Source organism: Apodemus sylvaticus, chromosome 7 (assembly GCF_947179515.1).
Source record: "Apodemus sylvaticus chromosome 7, mApoSyl1.1, whole genome shotgun sequence".
Taxonomy (NCBI): domain Eukaryota; kingdom Metazoa; phylum Chordata; class Mammalia; order Rodentia; family Muridae; genus Apodemus; species Apodemus sylvaticus.
In genome coordinates, this window is record NC_067478.1 from 101,761,252 (window position 1) to 101,784,366 (window position 23,115).

At 44.0% G+C, this 23,115-nt stretch overlaps 2 protein-coding genes across 8 annotated transcripts in view; one reads left to right on the plus strand and one right to left on the minus strand.

Moving 5' to 3' along the window:
• The first annotated feature begins 1,327 nt into the window (after positions 1-1,327).
• Tmem45b (transmembrane protein 45B) lies at positions 1,328-7,151 on the plus strand. The gene is made up of 5 exons (XM_052189769.1): positions 1,328-1,511; positions 4,559-4,768; positions 5,340-5,524; positions 5,957-6,102; positions 7,040-7,151. Exons 1-5 carry the CDS (start codon positions 1,328-1,330, stop codon positions 7,149-7,151), a joined length of 837 nt encoding a protein of 278 aa, XP_052045729.1.
• A 4,439-nt stretch (positions 7,152-11,590) lies between these two features.
• The window catches only part of Nfrkb (nuclear factor related to kappaB binding protein), a 34,766-nt gene continuing 23,241 nt past the window's right edge, over positions 11,591-23,115 (minus strand). For all 7 annotated transcript variants that reach the window (XM_052188760.1, XM_052188759.1, XM_052188758.1 and 4 more), the window contains exons 23-26: positions 17,330-18,097; positions 13,842-13,948; positions 12,959-13,094; positions 11,591-12,853 (exon numbers count right to left, since the gene is read on the minus strand). In XM_052188760.1, the coding sequence (XP_052044720.1) occupies positions 12,728-12,853; positions 12,959-13,094; positions 13,842-13,948; positions 17,330-18,097 (1,137 nt within the window). In that variant the 3' untranslated portion in view covers positions 11,591-12,727. The remainder of the gene's footprint in view (positions 12,854-12,958; positions 13,095-13,841; positions 13,949-17,329; positions 18,098-23,115) is intronic.

Here is a 23,115-nt window from a genome sequence, read left to right on the forward strand (position 1 = left end):
GGGTAAGGTAAGGCCCTAGCAATGTGAGCATGGGAGAACTGGTGGGCTGACCATCTCAACTACTACTCGGGCCCAGATCCAGGGCTTTGGGTTGGCCCACCCCAACATCTACCCCATCTATGAACTACTGTGGCATGTGACAGGGCCAGCCATGAAGATCCAAAGCTGCAGGACTCTGTAACACAGCTCAACAAGATATCCGAGAGGAGTCCTGGTGAAGATCTGGGATTGATAGTGTGGCAGAAGCCAGAGGCCTTGAAGCACACCAATGAATGGCTTATGACAATGAACTTTTACAAGTAAAGGTGTTTGGGCAAAAAGGCTGTATGACACAGGTGACCCACAACTACAGCTTCCATGATGAGATTTTTGTTGTCTTTTTTTCCCCCTTTTGCAGGGGCGGGGGGTCTCAAGGGCAGAGGGTAGATACAGATTCAAAGGGGGAAGGGGATGACTGGGATTGGAGTGCATGATGGGAAATCACAAAGACTCAATGAAAAGTTTTTAAGAATGACTTCATAGTAAACTTCTTTTCCCTAATCCTCTCCTTCACATCTGTACCTTAGGAAGGTATCTTGCCACTGAGTCAACAGATGCTTACCTGGCCTCCATTTCTCCCCACCAAGTTTATTTATTTTCACAGTCCTGGAGCCGGCGGTTTTCTCCCCAACCCTAAATTACCTGGCAGACAAAAACATGATAGTGATTTAAAGGCTTCTCACGTAAAAAGACTTGATCCTTGTTGGTGCGGCTTATGATCAATTCTGCTTCTTGCCAAAGTGTGGAGGGGAGGGTATCTTTGAGGCAGGGTTTCCTGCAGCCTCAGCTGGCCTTTCCTTTACTAGGAAGGTGAGGGTGGCCTTGAACTGCTGATCCTCTGGCTTCCAGCTCCCAAGTGCTAGGACTGTAGGCATGCAGCGCACCACCATGCCGGGCTCAAAATATAGAAAGAGGGGAAAGACTTATTTTCTATCGTGTGAAACAGCTGGGTGTGTTGTGTATGTGTCCTTGTGATCTCAGTGCTAGGGAGACTCATATAGCTCCCTGGCAGGCCAGCCAGCAGAGCGTATTTAGTGGACTCCAGGTCAACGAGAAGTCCTATGTTAGAGTAAGGTGGATAGCATCCCTCAGAAGTAATACCTGAGGTTATCCTCTGCCGTCTATGCACATACCCTCTCCTGTCTGTCTGTCTGTGCCATGGCGCGTGTGTGTATACACACACACACACACACACACACACACCTACATCTGTCTACATGTATGTATATGTCTTCGTCATTCAGTCACCTAACAGCAGCCTGCATCTTTTAGGCATCCGGGAACACTGATGGCAAACTTCAAGGGCCATGCTCTCCCAGGGAGCTTCTTTCTACTCTTTGGGCTGTGGTGGTCCGTGAAGTACCCACTGAAGTACTTTCACCAGAAGGGCTTGAGGAAGAACAGAATGAGCCATCAGCTACAGCGTATTGAGATCATTGAAGGTGCAGTGAAGACTCTGTTTGCAGTCATTGGTAAGAACTGAGGTCATTTTGTCTATGGTGTCTCCTCTTCACATCCAGAACCTTCAACCTACTACCCCCCCCCCCATCCCATGAAACAGATGTCTTACTAGCAGAGATAATGGGTCAAGGTCTTAGATGACTGCTAATCTGTTTTATTTTAATATCCATGTGTACAAAGCTTTATATTGATAGTTAATAGATAGACCTTCTTCTTGTATACACTATAAATAACTACCAAGTAAACTAGTTTTTGCCCTATGAAATTATAGGAACAGAACAAATACTATGTGAAAAACAAAAACAAAAAAATGCAAATAAGAATGGGGGGGGATATTTTTTTAAAAAGTAATTCAAAGTTCTAAATAGGGTTTAGTTTAAATTAAATTGCCATTCTCCAAATAGACTTCGCCTAGATCTCAGGGTCATTAACAACCACTCATTGGCACATCCTCCACACAAAAGTCTCAGGAGTTCCCAGGAGAGGCATCCACAGGGTGCCCAACAAGACCGGCAACAAAGGGCCTTCGGAGGGGCTGTGAGGGAGTTTAGCCCCACCTCTTTCTCATCAAACCCCCCACGGAGTGCCTCGGGATCTGGTGGTGAGTACCTCCTGGGGTCACGCCAGAGGGAGCTCGCTCAGGTCGCCTGCCCCTTCTCCTCCCCTACTGCCACTGCCATGCTGCTGCCGCTGTCTGGATATGTTTGATGTGGTGACACAAGACCCTCTAGCAGGCGAGACTTAAGCACCTGTCAGATTCAGCCAAGAGTTCTTTTTTTTTTCTATATTCTTTGTTTACATTCCAAAAGCTTTCCCCTTTCCCAGTTCCCCCCTCCCCATATGTCCCATAAGTCCTCTTCTCTCCATCCATTCTCCTATCTTCCCCCTCTCCCTTTTCTCTGTCCTGGTACTCCCCTACAATGCTGGATCAAGCCTTTCCAGGATTAGGGCCCTCTTCTTCCTTCTTCATGGGAATCATTTGATATGCTAATTGTATCTTCAGTATTCAGAGCATCAGGGCTAATTAATATCCACTTATCAATGATTGCATTCCATGTGTATTCTTTTGTGAATGGGTTACCTCACTTAGGATGATATTTTCCAGTTCCAACCATTTGCCTAAAAAATTCATGAATTCATTGTTTTTAATTGCTGAATAGTACTCCATTGTGTATATATACCACATTTCCTGTATCCATTCCTCCATTGAGGTATATCTGGGTTCTTTCCAGCTTCTGGCTATTATAAATAAGGCTGCTATGAACATAGTGGAGCATGTGTCCTTATTGCATGCTGGGGAATCCTCTGGGTATATGCCCAGGAGAGATATAACAGGGTCTTCCAGAAGTGTCATGTCCAGTTTTCTTAGGAACCACCAGACTGATTTCCATAGTGGTTGTACCATCTTACAATCCCACCAGCAGTGGAGGAGTGTTCCTCTTTTTCCACATCCTCGCCAACACCTGCTGTCTCGAGTTTTTAACCTTAGCCATTCTGACTGGTGTGAGGTGAAATCTCAGGGTTGTGTTGGTTTGCATTTCCCTAATAACTAATGATGTTGAGCACTTCTTAAGGTGCTTCTCAGCCATTCGAATTTCTTCAGGTGAAAATTCTTTGTTTAGATCTGTACCCCATTTTAATAGGGTTATTTGGTTCCCTGGGGCCTAACTTCTTGAGTTCTTTGTATATATTGGATATTAGCCCTCTATCAGATGTAGGGTTGGTGAAGATCTTTTCCCAATTTGTTGGTTGCCGTTGTCCTTTGCCTTACAGAAACTTTGTAATTTTATGAGATTCCATTTGTCAATTCTTGATCTTAGAGCGTAAGCTATTGGCGTTCTGTTCAGGAACTTTTATGAATTGATCCATTATCTCCTTGTACTAAGCTCAACTCCAAGTGGATCAAGGACCTCCACATAAAACCAGACACACTGAAACTAATAGAAAAGAAACTGGGGAAAACCCCCGAGGACAGCCAAGACGTCTCGCATGTACCAGACAGCTCTCTGTGGAGCTCATGAGTACCATACAACTTAGTGGTCAGGAGACACTGCCTTAAAAAAAAAAAAAAGCAAGCTAATATCTTTGCCCTCCTGGCTGGGTCAATGTGACACTGTTCAGGGCTTCCATACTTCTTCTGGACCATTCCACAAACCCCCTGATCCCTTATAAGTGAATGCAAATTTGAATGACTTGTAGACTTTCCCCCAAAATATTTTAGGTACTAAGCATAAAGGTGAACAAACGTGATTAAAAAGAACTGACTGCTCTTCCAGAGGTCCTGAGTTCAATTCCTAGCAACCATATGGCGGCTCACGACCATCTGTAATGGGATCTGACACTCTCTTCTGGTGTGTCTATAAACATCTACAGTGTACTCATATATATATAATAAATCTTAAAAAAAAAAAAGTAGAAGGGACAAAAGCCACGCATGGTACAGGCTTGCAATCCCAGAGTCAAGAGGACAGAGTTTAAAGTCAGCCTGGCCTTAATAGTGAGACTATCTCAAAAAGCGAAACCTAAACAAAGCAGAACGTAACAAGACCCATGAGGCTACCCAAAAGGCACAGCTTCGTCAGTCTGGCCTCCTTTCTGTCTCTCTTCAGACACCATGGCCACAGCGTGAGGCCTCATGTTTACAGTGTTGTAGAGTCCTGTGCTGAGGGAGGGTACCCACTCCACAGCAGCCCCAACATATACCCAGGAGCTGCTGCTCTCCTGAGTGTCTCAGCCACACCAGGAGCCGAAGGGAGATGCTCTGCTTATCTCTGCTGTGGGCCAGAGTCCCTGGAGACCAGTATGTCCCATTTCCATCACTGCTTCTACCCTATACTCAACCCCTAAATGAGCACCCAAGGACAGCTGTTTCCCTACACTTGAAAGAAAAAGTCTGTCTGGAAGTAGTGTTCAAGTCTGGAAGTAGTGTTCAAGTCAGTTCGCTGACCTGTGGGCAGCTGTCATCCATCCCTGGACCCAGTCCCTATCTCCCGGCAGCCTTTGCTATCTCACATTTGCCACCTCTCCCACCTCAGGTTTCACTCTTACTTCCCGGCAGGGATCCTGGCAGAGCAGTTTGTTCCAGATGGACCTCACCTGCACCTCTACCAAGCAAACGAATGGACCAAGCTAATGAACTGGCAACACAGCACCATGTACCTGTTCTTTGGTGTCTCGGGAATCGTGGACATGCTCACCTATCTCTACTTCAACATTGTGCCCCTGGGCTTAGACAGAGTGGTTTTGGCTATGGCCGTATTCATTGAAGGTAACTTGGCTGGAGAAAAAGAAAGAAACAGAAAAGTTGACCCTATGAGAGATCAAAACTTAAAAGACAAGAAACACTAACATATAAAGACCTTCCTCAGAAAATCAGGTTCTCAAGACTTCCAAAACCTAAATAGGGTTGGGTCCTATGCTCTGGGTAGTCCAGCTAGCATGGTCTATAATGAAGCCAAGAAAGTCTGAGATCCAAGCTGAAAACACATGTGTGTGTGTGTGTGTGTGTGTGTGTGTGTGTGTGTGTGTGTGTGTATACATATATGCATGTATGCATCTATGTATCATTCAACTTATTACAAACCAGCACCATGGCTAAAATACTTCACCAGCTCCGTCTTGCCTTTCAATGGAATCTGCAGACAGACACATTCTTTTATATTCTCAACAGACCCACAAAATCAGCAGTCTGCAAGTGTTTGCTGCCAGCAATGGCCTGGCAGTCAAATGCTGAAGAATCTTAATTTGAGACAAATGCAGAGAAAAGATTCCAGTAATTGGGATGGGCCAGAGCGAACATTCTCAGGCAGGTTTCTGATGGACGTCATTGGTTCCCACAGGTTTTCTCTTCTTCTACCATGTTCACAACCGACCCCCACTGGACCAGCACATCCACTCACTCCTGCTATTCAGTTTGTTTGGAGCAACTATCAGTGTCTCTCTGGAGGTGGTCCTTCGGGATAATATTGTGCTGGAGCTTTTCCGAACCAGTCTCCTTATTTTGCAGGGAACCTGGTTCTGGCAGGTGATTATCCACACTCAATATGGTCTGGGTTGAAAAGCCCCTTGTAGATGCCCAAGAGTCTTGTTGCCTGAAAACACAGTAATGACATCTGGGGGCAGGGGATGTCTATCTGGAACAGCAGCATTGTTCTGTCTGATCTTTGTATCCCCACATTATTCCTTGACCCATGAAACTTTCCCGTTAATAGCTTGCAGGTATGCTGGCTATATACTTGTATTTACTAAACGACTCATATGAAACAGAAGTCCTTGAGTTTAGCTATTTTAAATGAGCCTACACAACAAGCAAACTTAAGAGCAGTGTTCCTGTGTGCAAGGGCTTTTGGCATAGATGAATTGTATAAACTGTGAGACAGCACACAACACACTGCTAGACGTGAAGCCAACTGGTGGTCAGACAACCCACCAGGAAAATCTTCCTCTCTCCCTCCAGATTGGATTTGTCCTGTTCCCACCATTCGGAACGCCAGAATGGGACCAGAAGGACATGGACAACATCATGTTCATCACCATGTGCTTCTGTTGGCACTATCTGGTTGCTATCTGCATCGTAGCCATCAACTACTCCCTTGTTTACTGGTATGTTTGAAGCACATTTTGTGCAAGTTTTCTCTCCCTAACTAGTCCCCTAAGGTGGTTAACCTCTACTACTTAATGACTGCCAATGTCTTGCTAAACGCTGTACAAGTATTCTTCATTTGTAGGTAAGTTACCACAAGGCTTACTTGCCAGTGAATCTAGGCTGAGTTAAATTGCCTAACTGGGTGATAGCAAACCTGTTTCAAGTGCAAGTCTAAAAGTCTAAGATGGTGGATGACAGGGAAATCCTCAAAGCAGGAATCAGTCTGGGCTGACGTCCCCACCATCACTAGGTTGGTGATCCCATCACCTATTTCAAGACTTGTTCTGCTTACTTCCTAAATATACAGACATCGAGTATATACTAGAGCAGAAAGTGCTTTCTATGTACCTCTGAGCATAATGAGAACGTAAGAACTACTGACCCCTGCACTTACCGTCTCAGGCACCACAGAAAACAAGACACACACTCACCTCTCTGACACTCATCGCTGTACTGTGGCTTTGGTGGTGGTGGTGCTTTTAACAAATGGGGAAACAAGTCTTCAAAAGGCTAAATAATTTTACCAACTTGTAAAGGGAAAACAAAGCTGAAATTTGGCATGTATTATTATAGAAGTCTGTGTCTGTAGAAGCTGCAGCTGCCTCCCACCCTACCCCCACCCCACTACACCCCATCCTCATTTCCCTATACCCAAAGCAGATATACTTCACCCAGAAAGAAACCCCCATGCCTGAATCTGGTCTCAAGAATATGTGGGTCACCACTAAGTCCCTTTTTCTACTGTGAACAGAACACTAAGAAGTCGGATACGTACACTTTGTCACTGTTTTAATAGACGCCTGGAAAAGGCTCTGCCATTCCTTACAGACAGGAGTTATTGACTAGAAGACTTCCATGGCTAATCTAATGGATCTTACGGTATGTCTACTACAGCTTTCTGACCCGGGTGAAGAGACACGCAGGAGGAGAGATCATTGGGATTCAGAAGCTGAAGTCTGATGACACTTACCAGTCAACCCTTTTGAGTGGCTCGGATGAGGAGTGACACCAGGCTTGCGGGAGTGGAGACCTCACACCCTTTTAAAACAATAGATGGAAAGGATGCAGCGTGTCCCCTGTACTCCAAGGCTTGCCTTATTTATGTGCTCCTGTCTCCAGGACTCCAAGGCTTGCCTTATTTATGTGCTCCTGTCCCCAGGACTCCAAGGCTTGCCTTATGTGCTCCTGTCCCTGGGGCTTTGTAATGCCTTATGCGCTCCTAGGACTCCATATCCTGCATCCCTCATCTAATATAGAGCCAGAGGCTCAAATACAGTGGTTTTTATGCACCAGGTGATTGGAATATTTAAGCATAGTTTAACTTAAAATCTGTATTAGAGTAGTAACACCATCCACACAGAAAAGTGAACCCCTTCCAGAAGCAGACCTGTCCTTGTAGAGGCATGACTTTAAGACTCTGAACACCTGCACTAGGAAGCGACCATGTGGATGAAGCAAGCAGGGCATCACAGGCTGCTTCTGGTAACGTGCCCTCTTCTCTCACATCAAGCAGGGACTTTCTTCTCAGAATTGTGCCAGAAGTTAGATGTTGACAGCTCAGTGTCTTCAATGCAGCACCAAGACTCCAACAGATTTTGAATAAAAAAAACAACTCATGGGCTTTGGTAGTTTGGTAGTTCTTTTTTAATATTCTCTAATATTCTCAGTCATACCAGAGTACTGCATTTTAGCCTTGATCAGAGATAAAAATATGTGAAAGATAAATTCCTTAAATCAAGTAGCTAGTTCGTATCTCAGCTGAGAACTGAAATTCTGCTGATTCCTCAACATTATCCTATTGAAGAGCATTATATAGCAAGTCTATACCTCCCAGATACAGAAAGAAAAAATCAGGTTATGAAAAGCTTCCAATTTTAAAAGAGTTAAAACCAAAATGTAATGATTTTGAGTTCTTAACAGACTTGATACTCTACTGTTGATCCTGCATAGGCTTTGTATTGTGAGGTTTGTTTAGTTTTCATAACTTTCCTCAACAGGTACTTATTAAACATCCACTTGGCCTTAGCACTGAAATGTCTGCACAAATTAATGAGATGTCCGTCAAGGCACTGACAGTGGTGTAAGAGGGCTCCTGAGGCTATCCCAGGCAGGGTGCCGGACACCTGGTGCAGACAGTGCAGGGCCAAGCCAGCATGGAAGCACACGCCTTAATCCCAACCCGTGGGAAGCAGAGGCAAGCGATCTAAGTTCAAGGCCAGTGTGACCTACAAAGTAACTATCAGGACAGCCACGGCGGTTTGAAACCTTGTCTCCAAAAACAAAACAAAACTAAAAAAGCAAACGAAGTCCAGCAGGGGCTAGACAGACAGCTCGGCTGATGAGAGCACCCACTGCCTTTGCAGAAGAGCCAGGATGGACTGCAAGCTTGGCAGCTCGTTACTGTCTCTAGCTGCAGTTCCTGGGTATCTGCTACTCTCTTCTCCACAGGGATCGTGTACAAACGAGGCGCACATACATGCAGGCAACACACACACACATATAAAATTAAAACTAATCTAAAACAATAGTAATACACACATACCACAGAGGAACAGGGAACAAAGGAACAAGGAAGAGGAAGAGGAATGGAGAGCTGGCCCTTTAGAGATGGTATATCCAGACTTACTAGTATGTACAAAGCCACACAAGGACATGGAAAACTAAACACACACATTAGTTCCAGTGAGAAGAGGCTTCTGTGCTGACTCAATTTGAAGAGTCTTCAAGACCAAGTGTCACCTTTCACTTGTACAACCTTCTGAGAAGCTGGGACACACTGTGACTCAGTGAACTCTCGCCATCCCCTGTAATTTCAGCATGAGAATAAAAATCCTCTGAGGCTGGTCAGCGGCAGATCAAACAGCTACAAAGTAGAAAAAGCAGTCATCATTGTGACTTGGAAGCCTGGTGTCTTTCTCATAATCCACACCCTGTTCCTGCACAAACAGAAAGTTCTTCAGACTCATTAGAAGAAATACTGAATTTTCATGAAAGGTTAGCTGGCTGGCCTTGCAGAAAGCCACATACAGGGATTAAGAATCTTACAATATCAGAGAACTCCTGTATTCCCTTTTCAAGGGTCCCTCTGATTTGCCTGCTGAGCAGAATTTGAACTCATTTAACTGGAAGACACATTCACCAGCAACAATACAAAATTTGTTCTTAGGTCCAAGTTGGAAAAGGAACCTTTTCTGTTTTTATTTTCATAGAAAAAGATGCAAAGATGCACATGAGATTTCTTATATTGGCAGAACAGATAAACAGTATTGAGGGACTGACGATTATTAAATATAAAACATTAAAATTTATTTTTGTGGGGCTGGAGAGATGGCTCGGCAGTTAACACTACTGACTATTCTTCCAGAGGTCCTGAGTTCAATTTTCAGCAACCACATGGTGGCTCCCAACCATCTGCAACGGGACTGGATGGCCTCCTTTGGTGTGTCTGAAGACAGCTGCAGTGTACTTGTATACGTAAAATAAATAACCCTATAAACATTATTTTTGTATCACTAACCAGTGGTTTAGGATACCTTCACTGAATAACCAACCCTAGCAAAACATTCCTAGACAGTGTTAAAGCACAAGCTATGGGCCGGAGAGTTAGGACTTCCTGCTTTTCCAGAGGATCAGAGTTCAGTTACGAACACCGACATCTAGACAACCTCTTCTGGCTTCTACCAGCCCCTGCACATATATAAATATGTGTGTGTGCATATATGATATACATATATGCAAACAAATATGCAGATACAACTCAATAAAATTAAGTCTTAAAAGTACAAGCTAATCAGAATGCTTGACACTAAATCTTGTCTTGGACATATAGTCTAAATCATATTACCAATCAACCAGAAGCTCAAAGGACGAATGACTGCCTGGAACTTTTTGAGGAACACTTATGAGGAAAGCATATGTGTTGTTATGCTAGTGGCTGTTGCTGTAGGCAACTCTAGTAAGAGGTCTCTAATCTTTACTATTCCAATAACAGACTACAAAGTACCCAAACTAGACTTTTCTGGGGAGTCAACCTTACAACGTGGAACTTCAAAAATAGACCCGTGTTTTACATCTGTGCTCTCCAGGATGCACATATCCAACATACTTACACGTATAGGCAGTCAGGTGATCTAGTACATAAAAGCTTGGAATAAACCTGAAGCTAAATCTGAGTTACTTTTATGGGACAAGAGATTTAGCCAAGAGTAAATATCTGAGAGAACATTGCCTTTCTCTTAATGTTGTCTAGAAACTATCACATCATTTTCTGTGTGAAATATATCCCAAAACATAAAACTCTCACGTCAGCTCTATTCCCTACTATGGTCCTTTTCCCTCAACAACAGTCCTGATGCCAGTCCTCAGGCACCCATCAAGAATGCAGCTCCATCTCATCCTGTCTCCCACAGGTTGAGAGCTAGGCCTGCCACCTACCTACCTACCTTTAAGTTTTACCAGAACACAGCCCATCAAGTTTTCCTTAAGAGTACAGCATGTCACCAGAGACCATGTGGAAGCCCCGGTCCATGCTCCAGATGTCTGTAAAGGGCAGAGAAGCTGTTTTTGCAGTGGTATTAATGACTGTGAATGTAGTGCAGAGACATGGAAGGCTCCTGTGACAACCCACGTCTGAGTCCCTCCCTGCCACAAAAGGGTGACAGCCTGAACAGTAAGCCATTGAGATATCTCAAGAAGTGTGATGGAATGCTGGGGTGTGGCCCTCTATAGCTAATGACTCTGGTAGGAGTGTGGGAGGGGAAGGACCCAGAACTGAGGGGTGGGTCCCTGGGAGTTTGACTGTGATCCAGTAAGTATGTGGACAACACAAACTGGACCTGTTTTCTATTTTATTTGAGGCAGCGGAGGGGTTGGCTACAGGGTCAGCGAACAGACAATGAAGGGCTGGGAAATGAGCATGACAATGATACATGATGTGAAATTCCTAAAGAATCAATAAGAATGTTGGGAAAGAGTCCATCACAAAGGGAACACACCTTAGGAAGGATCTAACTGTACAGCTCTGAGACAGGGTCTAAGGCAGCACTTAGGTGGGCCTCTAGCCAGCTGACATGAGCCGAGCATCTTTAACTTCCGGGTTCTACTCCTGGAGTGGCAGGGATTCCATTATAGGCCCATGTGATTCTACCATCTCATTTTTAGGGGTGCTGAAACTCCAACCCATGCCTGTGGTAGCTAGCTGGCACCAGGACTTAGAATTCTAAGACCAGGCACTGTAATTCCCCCTCAGATTTATGTCTTCTCACCATTAAAGAGGGATGCCAGTTATATCTAAGAAAATTGCTATAAGATTCAAAGGCAACTGTAAAGCCACTCTGTAGCCAAAGCTCCTTTAACCTTCCAGTCTCTCACGTAAGCCGGCGCCTCCATTCTACATGCCCCCCAGTTGTTTCCCGTAAAAAAAAATAATGATTAAAGGCCCAGAAATTAAAGATACAGTTTTAATAATTTGGATACTTTCACAAAGAGACAGGGAACCCCTATCCCTGCAGAAAGGTTTTCCCTACCCACCCCTGCACCACAGCAAGACATGTAAGATACAACCAGTACAAAAAGTACTGGGACTTTGTAAAGTACCTTCTGAGCTCTGTCTGTGGCTGACGGTGGCTGAGAAGTATGAAATGGCCAGGAATATAAATATTACTCATTCATTTCTCCTCAAGCTGCCAATACCAGGCAGTGCCTACCTACCCCACCTCTACCATTTCTTCTATGTTCCAATCAGGTGGTCAGCTCCGATGGCTGTTCTACAGCAAGGAGAATGTGCAATGTCCGGGCTATAAGCAAGTGCCCGGAGAGCAGCCTCCCACCGGCTTCCCCACTCTCCTGTCCAACAGCTCTGAACTTCCATGTGAACAGGCTTGTCGAAGACAATGGCCACGGAGAAGATACAGGGACAACCAAGATTCAGACACCCATATTTAGTACACGGTGCTGAACTAGTCCCACTTGAGGGGGTCCATGCTACCTCATGGCCTACATTTTCTTACTATATAACCTCTCCACCATCAAGTAAGCCGCCAACCCATTTAAGAGTCTTGCTATGTTCTCATTCTGGTTGAAGGGGTAAGTGATCAGTTTAGGGGCACTACAGCCCAGGTTTCTATTTGATAAAAGACATATAGTAGGTTCTTTAAAAAAATAAGTTACACAAAAAATTTCTGGACACAAAACTCACATTTCAACAAGTCACCAAGTGGATCGGAAACTAAAAAGTAAAATCCTCACACAGAATGAGGCTTATTCCCTGCCGGCCCGCTCGCCACCTGGCAGGCCTGCTCCCTGGGCACCCAACACTCAGGAGGTAACCTAGCTTGTGTGACTGTGACCTCCCAAGACTCTGATGTTCTCTCTTCCTGGACTAGACAGATCCTCCCTGGAACCCTAAAACGGGACCCTGTCAGGGCTCCACCCTGGAGTGTGGCAGCAGGATCTAGGCACAGGTGCCATCATTCTCCACCACCCTGCCTCAAGCAGGACAGCTCAGAGGAATGATGCAGCCTCCCTGCTCCCTTTCTGTCAGCCGAGATACTCTGGTCTCTTAGAGAAGCCGCCTTTCTTCAGTCACTGTTGCTCAGGTGCTTGCTTAGGAGATGGAGCTGTGGTCACAACAACAGTGGACACTGCTTTGGAAGAGCCAGAAGCTGTGCCCTGTTGCAGATGAGATGCTGGGACAGTCTGGATGCGCACCTGCTTACAAAGAGAGGAAGTCTGATCAGTGGACTGCACTGTTCATCAATTAAGAAAAGAAAACAGACAAGCCTGAGCTGGTTAACAGTCTGCATTAGACCTTACCTGTGTAGCCTGACCTTGTTGCTGAAGCTGCTGCAACTGCTGGGCAGTGAGGAAACTCACTGGCTTATTGCCAGCAATGAGCTTGGTGCCTGCTGGCATGGTTGTGAGGATAATGTTGCGACCCAGCCCACTGAGACTGAAAGAGAAACAGAGGTAAGTATGACCTCATTGCTCAGGCTCGGACTGAGGCTACATACTGCATGAAAGACAATGAAAAGGCCTGATGCCCAGGAAAAATCTTCTGGATTCAAATGCAATCTCATACTAGACATTTCCTCTAGCTTTCCATGGCAGGAGCCTCCAGAGTAATGGAGAAAATGGCCTAAACTCTCTACTCGGCCCAGGAAGAGTCAGGCACTACAAGAAAGCATGCATCCCTGGCAAGAAACTCTCCCAGTTGGACAAAAACTCAGGTATCACAGAGGGTACAGGTGTGAGCCAGCCTCAGCAACCCAGTAAGATGCCTGTCTCTTAGGAAAGAAAGGGCCATCTCATAGCCCAAAACAGCTTTATCATGATTAGAATGCCAGAATGACTGCAGGAGTCTTTTATTCTTGTTTAAGTCAGAGCCATAGAAAACCAACATTCACCAAACTATCTTAAATTTAGCCTCAAATATAGGGAGGATCCCTTACACCATCCCACACCAGCATCCTGCACCTCCTCGTTTTCTACCACTTAACACATACTGCTTTATTACCCCTGTCGGATTCCTCTCCCTACTTCACAATATAAGCCAGGCACAGAATAGCTCTTTTGTGTCTTAATTATTGCATCCACAACAGTACTGGGGATTCAATGTGTATTGCTGATGAAAATGTCAGGTGCCAGCACCTTCCCATCCAGTAACAACCGTGTTTGCTATTCTACAGATAGCACTTACTTGGCTCCAAGGTTGCCTTTGATGATGGGGGCTGTGACCACGCTCTTGCCCTTCATTGGCTGGCTAATCACAGAGAGAGGAACTGTGATTCTGGTAGGCAGCTTCCCCTACAAAGAAAACAGTTAGCTTTGTGGGAAAGAAGGAGATACAATAAAACAAGCTAGTGTCTACAGAGAAGAAGGGAGAGCACTACAGACACTCCCAAACCTCATTCCCCCAAGGGTCCTGATATTCCTGCAAAGAGAACCAAGCAACTCCAATAAACCAGCTTATAACGAGTTATCTATCACTTGTTCTACTACCTAAAGAGCAGTAACCATCTGTCATGAGGGGCTCAAGCTTCTAGTGTGCCTTAAGGCTCAGAAGGGACTTTAGACTTAGAGCCTGGGGAATGGGACAAGAGGAGAGAGAGAGACAGAGACAGAGACAGAGAGACAGAGAGAGACAGAGAGAGAGACACAGAGAAAAAGAGAGAGAAAGAGAGGCAGGCAGACAGAGACAGAGAGACAGACAGACACAGTGAGAGAGAGAGAGAGAAAGAGAGAGAGAGACAGACAGACAGACAGACAGACACACACACACAGAGAAAAAGAGAGAGAAAGAGAGGCAGGCAGACAGACAGACCCACCCAGGCTGGCCCTCAATTCAGTCTTCCTGCCTCACCTTCTCCAGTGCACAGCCTGGGACTTTTAAACAAAGCTGGCAACTCCATTTTGTGTTATGTTTGTAATTAGAAGCCTTTGGGGACAAAGGGTACAATAGTATAGTTTCAATATGAAATGTCCCCCACTGGCTCATACACTGACTGCTGGGAAGACGAATCCGAAAGACTATAGACACTTTCAGGAACGGTGAGGCCCAGCTGGAGAAGGACCAGGAGGAGTATGATCCGAGGGCTAGCTTGATCCCTCGTTGCTGCCTCACTGGATGCTTTCTCTCACGAGCTGAGTAGCCTCTGAGACATGCTCCTATTACTATCACCATTCTCTGCTTCATCACTGGCCCACAATCAACAGAGCAAAAGTCTAAGGCTGAAACCTCTGTGACCATGACCTAAATTTTCTCCCTAAGTTGTTTATGACAGGATTTTGACACAGCAATATAAAATCTGATAGAGCATAATCTTAAAATTTCTTTTTTTAGATTTTTTCAGATTTTATGTTTAAGTATGAATGTGTGTATGTGCACGACAGATGTGCCTAATGCCAGTGAGAGTCACAAGAGGGTACTGAATCTACTGGAACTTCAGTTATAAATGGTTGAGTCACTATGGGGACGCTGGGTCCTCTGGGTATAATTCTTATATACTCCTGGATTTGTATGAACTTTCCTATCTAGATCTCTACAGCTTTTCTATATTGCAATGTCTACATCTGCTTCGGATGTGAGGATGATGCTGTCCTCACAGACAAATGAAGTCATTCTACTACTTCTACAAAAAACTTTATAGACTACTCTGACATTACTTCCTTCATAAGCATTTGGTAGAATTAGCCATGGAAACTCTTGACTAGCTATATTTCCTATAGTAAGTATTAGCTCAATTTATGAGAAATAAGTAAACTGAAATGACCCACTTCTGTATGTGACTTTTTATTTTGTATTTATCACCGAAACAAACAACTCTGTACCTGAACCACAAAGTGTATGTTCACCTGGCAGTCCCAGATGCTGAGCCACTTGGATTGGTCCTATTTGTCTGGGTGTCCATACCACATGATATAGTGCTGGACACTCAGTAACTCTACGGTGAGGAAGGACAGAGGACCTCTAGTGTTAAAGAGAAAATGCAGTGGAATGCAGGCTCACCTGGGCAGGAAGCAGGACAATCTGATAAAAACAGGTCACATTTCTTCAGAGATAAGGAAGGTTAGTTAGGGGACACTAATAACAAACTTGGCCAAGTGGAAAAAAAATCTAACCCCAAAGTTAATAAGCTCCAAGAAGAAAGAGAGACTCAGAGAGAACGTATACATGGGAGAGTGCAAAGGTCTTACAGCCCAGGGTGTTGGAGAAAGAAAGAGCCACTGGACCCTTAGGTGCTTAGTTTCTGATGTTTGGTTAGCAATAAAGGTTAATATATTTTCATCATTGACTAAATAAGGCACACAAACAAAACCTTGAAAGTATTAAAATACTGATAAAAGTAATCAAAAGAATATCAAATACAAGAGAGCAAACTGGGCTCTCTTGAAGCTAAGGTGCTCTGATCTACATAAAGTTCAGGTCAGCCACGAACATAGCAAATCATCAAGAAAGAAAAAGAAACCAAACCAAACCTAAGGTAAGATCAAAGGAAAATATTTTCCCCTGTAGCAGTACGGCTAAAAGCCAAAGCCTTGAGCACACCAGGCAACCACACTACCACTGAGCTACATCCCCAGTTCCAAACTGGAAGAAAATACTTCCTATGCACATAAAAATATGTAGCTGACAGTCTTTTCGGCAGCACAGTTAGAGTATCAAAACTTTGATTCCATGTATTTTAAACACTTGCAGTAGACCACTGCTGCGGCAGAGGATGTACTACTACACCACTAAAAAGGACATGGTCAGTATCTGAGTATGGCCTACAATGACACGGAGACATTCTTAGCCACATGTATACACATGGAATGTTCAGGAAAAGGGTGGGAATGTCAAGACAGGGTTTTCTCTGTGCGTCTTTGGCTGTCCTGAAACTAAATCTGTAGACCAAGCTGGCCTCAGACTCAGAGATCCACCTGTCTCTGCCTTCCACATGCTGAGATTAAAGGTGTGCACCACTACTACGTGGTTCTTTGTAATCTTTATGGATGTTTATATATGCTACACTTCTGTAAATTGTATCCCAAAACAACAGCCTAACTCTATATGTCAAATGGAAGTGATGCGGGGAGTTCTCCGTCTCCTAAGGGAAGGGGATGAACCCAAACAGCTTTCCCAGGCTGGCCTTAGCGATGCACACCTGCAATCCCAGCACTTGATGGATGGAGATAGAAAGAGCAAGAGTCCAGACCAGCTTAGACACACAGCAAATTCTAAGCCAGCCTGAGCTATGGAGCAAAACCCTGTTGTCCTGGCTTGTTTTATACCAACTTAATACAAACTACGTGTCATCTGAAAGGAGAGAACCACATCTGAGAAAAATGCCTCCAAAGATCCAGCTATAAAACATTGTCTTAGCTATTGATGGGGAGGCCCTGGCCCATTTTGGGTGGTTCCATCCCTGAGCTGGTGGTAGTTCTGGGATCTAAAGAAAGCAGGTTAAGGGAGCCCTTCTGTGGCCTCTAGGGTCCTCTCCTGTTTGAATTCCTGACCCAGCTTCCTTCAATCATGAATAGAAATATGGAAATGTGAGCTAAATAAAATAAACCCTGTCCTCCCTAAGTTGCTTTTGGTCATGGTGTTTCATCACAGCAACAGAACCCCTAACTAAGACACCTATCTCCTCCCAGAAAGTAGTGTCTTGAACAGAGGGCTAAAATCTTTCCATCAATATTACTCACAGACTGGGATGTGGACACAACTGTAGTGTTAACAGGAACCTGTCGAACAGTGGGGGCTCCAGTCCCGATGCTGATGGGGGTGCTTGTTGCCCCGGAAGCCACAGCTACAGTCTTAGACACAGTGGCATTTATACTGGGTAAGGACACCGTTGAAGAATGGACAGCCCCAGACCCACCAGCAACAGAGGCTCCTTGCTTCGCATGTGCTGCGACAGTGATGGTTTGGCCTGCTTTAGGAGGCATCACTCCCAGGCCCTGCACGATGCGGATTGTGGCAGCGGGTTTTGCTTCTGAAGAGGCCACTGTGTTCTTTCCCTTCTGCTCTGCCACACTCACACCAAGAGCTGGCATCAAGCGAAAAGCTGAATTCGAAGTCTCTGTTGGCTTGAGATCAGGAGTTACTTTGACCACGGTAGTAGCTGCTGGAGCTGATGAAGGGACGCTGGCCGAAGGGGCCTTGGCAGGGCTGTCAGCTGCGTGCACAGGGTTGGAAGTAACATGCAAGGTAGCAGAGATACCTTTGCCTGCAGTGCCACTTCCTGCCCCAAAGAGGTCCTGAGTCAGTTTGACTGTTGTAACCTGAGACTTGGCCAATGTGGCCATCATGTCTGGAGTGATTCTCAAAACAGTCTGGCCCTTGGCATCTGTGGTGATGGAAGAAGGTGGCAGGCGCAGGACATCCTTACCCTGGATACGGAAGTTGGTGGCTGTGAGTGGAATGCTGTTGCCTGTCTGGGGCTTCACACCAAGCTGTCCAGTGATTGACACCTAGATGAGAAGACAGAGTACAAAGAGGAGAGTCACAGTGCTAAGCTGGATTAGGCAACATCTACTCGTGGGCATACCCTTCATGCATCTTTAACATTTTACTTTGAAAAATGGTAAACATAAACAAAGGTAAAGAAAAATGTAATTAAACCATGCACCCTTTACCCAGCTTCAATTATTATTACTTTGTCAATCTTATCAGTCCTTTCCTGGCTTTAGGAAGCAATGGAAGAGATTAAGCTGGAATTCTGGCACAGTTACTAGCAATAGCATGGGTAATACATGAGGTTTAATAAAGCAGACACACCCTCCCAAAGGATGTTAATCCAGGGCCTCACTACTGAGCTACACCTACCAGCCCACCCCACAAGAACTGGGATATTTTAAAGTATATAAAGATACATTATTTAGGGGTTCCTTCCAGTCTGGGCTGGTGCCCTGAGCAGACTCTGAAGCTAATCCCATAGCACCCAGAGGAAACTCCACTCCTAGGTGCTTTTATAGGCCCAGGATCATAGGATCCCAGAATCCCAGGGTTACAGGATCACAGGACCCCAGGACCACAGGATCACAGGAGCTTGGTCACACCAGGATCTCAGGGTCCCAGAGGCAGCTTGACTCCCAGGAGCTCAAACACACCAAGGATTTTAAGACCACAGGATCCCACAATCACAAGATTACAAAGACAGCTTGACTCTGAGGAGTTCTGACACAACCAGGATCACAGGAAGGACAGGCTCCAGTCAGATATAGTGAGGGCAGGCAGCACTAGAGATAACAAGATGGCGGGAAGCAAGCATAAGAACATAAGCAATAGAAACCAAGGTTAATTGGCATTATCAGAATCCAATTCTTCTACCATATGTCCAGGATACACATCACACCAGAAAAACAAGATTCGGATCTAAAATCACTTCTCATGATGATGATAGAGGACTTTAAGAAAAACATAAACTACTCCCTTAAAGAAATACAGGAGAACACAGGTAAACTACTAAAGCCCTTAAAGAGAAAGCACAAAAATCCCTTAAAGAATTATAGAAAAACACAAACAGGCAAAGGAACTGAACAAAACCATTCAGGATCTAAAAATGGAACTAGAAACAATAAAGAAATCACAAAGTAGTATGACCCTGAAGCTAGAAAACCCAGGAAAGCAATCAGGAGTCATAGATACAAGCATCACCAACAGAATACAAGAGATAGAAGAGAGAATCTCAGGTGCAGAAGATACCATAGAAAACATTAACACAACAGTCAAAGAAAACGCAAAAAAACAAAAAGCACCTAACACAAAACATCCGGGAAATCCAGGACACAAGAAGACCAAACCTTAGGGTGAAGATTCTCAACTTAAAGGGCCAGTAAATATCTTCAACAAAATTATAGAAGAAAGCTTCCCTAACCTCAAGAAAGACATGCCCATGAGCATACAAGAAGTCTACAGAACTCTAAATAGACTAGACCAGAAACAAAATTCCTCCTGTCACAGTAATCAAAACACCAAATACACTAAACAAAGAAAAAATATTAAAAGCAGTAAGGGAAAAAGGTCAAGTAACATATAAAGGTAGACCTATCAGAATTACACCAGACTTCACACCAGAGACTATGAAAGCTAGAAGAGCCTGGGCAGATGTCGTAAACACCCTAAGAGAACACAAATGCCAGCCCAGGCTACTATACCCAGCAAAACTCTCAATTACCATAGATGGAGAAAACAAGATATTTCATGACAAAACCAAATTTATACAATATCTTTTCATAAATCCAGCCCTATAAAGAATAATAGATGGAAAACACCAACAAGGAGGGAAAACTATACCCTAGAAAAAGCAAGAAAGTCATCTTTCAACAGACCCACACAAACATAATTCCATCTCTAACAACAAAAATAACAGGAAGTAACAATCACTTTTCCTTAAATCCTTAATATGAAAATTAGTATTACCAACATATCCCAATCGATTGAAATTCAAAAATATGAGGAATTAGAAATTTGTTGGCTGTCACCCAGTGGTCTCATTTGGTAATTGAAGAAATAGGTCCCATATTGTACAGTCTATATACACTTTCTGCTTGTTTGTACATGACAGTGTCTTGCTGTGTACCACAGAATAGTCTTGAAATGCTTCTCCTATCTCAGCCTCTCTATTAGTAGAATTTATTTGATCTTTTTACACTATACTATAGTTTTCAGAACAGCTTACATATTGCAAAATTATTTATACAGCCAAAAACAAATGTAGACAATTAATTTAGGAGGTGGCTTGCAAGAGAACAACAAAGACTGAATGTTTTGCTTGATATTTATAATTATTGTATCAATTTTGAAGAAGAGGACCTTATAAGCTACTCTTTTTCTGAGATGAATGCTTTTCAAAAATCATCACAGCCAATGAACCAGAATCTTACCCTCACCTAATGTCTGTGCCACCCTCCAAGCAGAACCATTGTTCATTGAACCAGTTGATGACTGACTTCATGGATAGACCATCTTAATACACACACCATTTCTTAAATGAATGTAACCTGTTCCCTGTGGGCCGAGAATGATGACAATCACTCAAGTCAGATAGATTTGACCATAGCAGGAACTCTGTATCTAAATAATTGTGCCCACAATTCATTCCTTGGCAGAGCAGAACTGTCAACTCTTAGCTTAGCTACTATGGAGGTAAAATCCTTTGGTGATGTGAGGGACACTGAAGTACAGCCTTATGACAATGAACTCCAATGTATAAAAATTGTTCTTATTTTGGGCTTATACCACAGTAAGAGCCAAAATTTTAAGCTCTATTAAAAACAAAACAAACAACCAAAAGATAAATTATTTTGTGAGAAAGGAAAGGAAAAGGAAAAGGAAAAGGAAAAGGAAAAGGGAAAGGGAAAGGGAAAGGGAAAGGGAAAGGGAAAGGGAAAAGGAAAGGAAACTGTCAACTCTTAGCTTAGCTACTATGGAGCTAAGGGAAAGGGAAAGGGAAAGGGAAAGGGAAAGGGAAAGGGAAAGAGGGAAAAAGGGAAAAAGGGAAAAAGGGAAAAAGGGAAAAAGGGAAAAAGGGAAAAAGGGAAAAAGGGAAAGGGAAAGGGAAAGGGAAAGGGAAAAGGAAAGGGAACTGTCAACTCTTAGCTTAGCTACTATGGAGCTAAGGGAAAGGGAAAGGGAAAGGGAAAGGGAAAGGGAAAGGGAAAGGAAGAAAGAAAGAATGAGGAGGGAGACATACATATGCAACTTAGCAAAGGTGTTTTTTTCTTAAGCTAAAAACACTAATCACAATGCCATCGGTATGCAGCAAGTACTATCAGCTCACACATATTGGCCTGCCCTTCCCCATCTCCCCACCATACTCTGGTATCTTAAATCCATCTATTTACAACAAGCCCACCTATTCTAAGCAACAGTGTGGTGTACCAGCTCCAAGAAAGGGTTCTGGAGTCAGACTCTCTGGATTCATCACTTACCAGCTCCACAGTGCCCAATAAGTAATAGCTTAACTACTTTATTCTACTCATGCCCTTCTCTCGGTGTCCCTTCTATTGGATCACTGCTATAAAAAACAAGTACAAACGATACTGGCCATTCAAAAAAAACCTAGCAAGCTGGGCGGTGGTGGCGCATGCCTTTAATCCCAATACTTGGGAGGCAAAGGCAGGTGGATTTCTGAGTTCAAGGCCAGCCTGGTCTACAGAGTAAGTTCCAGAACAGCCAGGGCTATACAGAGAAACCCTGTCTTGAAAAACAGGAAAAAAAAGAAAATCAAATATGTTTGCCTCATGATTCACCTGCACACAACACTCAATTCAAATTCTATGCTGTCTTCAGTAGCAAAATTTCTTTTTAAATGATTCATTTATTTATTTCTAATTCCTCATCTGCCATTCCCTTTTAACAATCCACATCCTGGTCCTAGTCACATCTACTTAACAGTTACACACAGTGTTAAGTCTCATCAATATTTTGTACCACAGCCCACCCAGGTGCTGCCCAATCTGCAGCAGGAATACACGAATTTCTGTGTCCCATATTGTCCACACTTCAACTTTATCCCCTTCTCGTAAATGATAACACTGTACCTACCCATTCCATCCAGAACCCACAGGAAGACTTTTTAGATTCCCATTCAAGCTACCAGCATTACACAAGCTATATTCACTTCTTAACATATCTGACAAATGCCTTCCAGACCTCCCACCTGGTCTGCTGCAAGTGCTCTACATAATCTCCCTGGTTTTATTCTTATTTCCCCAAGTGCACTGTATCCAGTAGCTAAGGATTAACTACAAGCCAGATCCACAATCTGGCTCACCATCTCATTCAAGTCAGAATCAAACGAAGTTCAGCATAATGTAAGCACTATCAACCTTCCGACATGCGCTGCTTGTGTGCTAACTGCAACCACAGTGACATGGCGGGACACTGGTCCAGAGTGTTTCTGATGTAAGACACTTATTTTGCAGGTTTACACAGAAGGTATTCTATTTCCAGGTCTCCATTGTGTGGCACAGCAGCTTCATTCATCTCCTTCAAATCTCACCTCTTCAGAGAAGCCACTTTCTAGCATCATGGCTAAATACGCATAACACAATACGCAATCTTCCATCTTTACTCAAATCACCAGTGTGTCTTATTATCTGATGCTGACTTAACTATTATCTCCCTCTCCTATGACATGTGAGCTTCACAAAGTATTTAGCTTGTCAAACACATGCCTAAATTCCCCCAAAGACAACATGTGACTGTTGTATGAAATGTTTTGTCATCACATGGCTCTACTTCTTCCTCTACACAATGGTGTAATAGCAACATCTACCCACAATGCCATGACTGACGGCTAACATCTATAAACTGCACAGTGGGGGGAAAGCACACGAGAGGCTCTGCTCTAGTCCTAGATGCCAACTGGCTCCACAAGTTTTCTTTACCCTGAGCCAGGGTTTCTCTGTGTGGCCCTAACTATCCTAGAAACCACTCTGCGGCAGACCAGGCTGGCCTAGAACTTGGAGATCCACTGCCTCTG

What these genes read in the sequence shown, in the direction of transcription:
- Tmem45b (XM_052189769.1), top strand. Translation starts at nt 1,328, where the DNA reads ATGGCAAACTTCAAGGGCCATGCTCTCCCAGGGAGCTTCTTTCTACTC. An exon ending in GACTCTGTTTGCAGTCATTG is followed by an intron (nt 1,512 to 4,558) that starts GTAAGAACTGAG and finishes ACTTCCCGGCAG; the next exon opens with GGATCCTGGCAGAGCAGTTT. An exon ending in AGGGAACCTGGTTCTGGCAG is followed by an intron (nt 5,525 to 5,956) that starts GTGATTATCCAC and finishes CTCTCCCTCCAG; the next exon opens with ATTGGATTTGTCCTGTTCCC.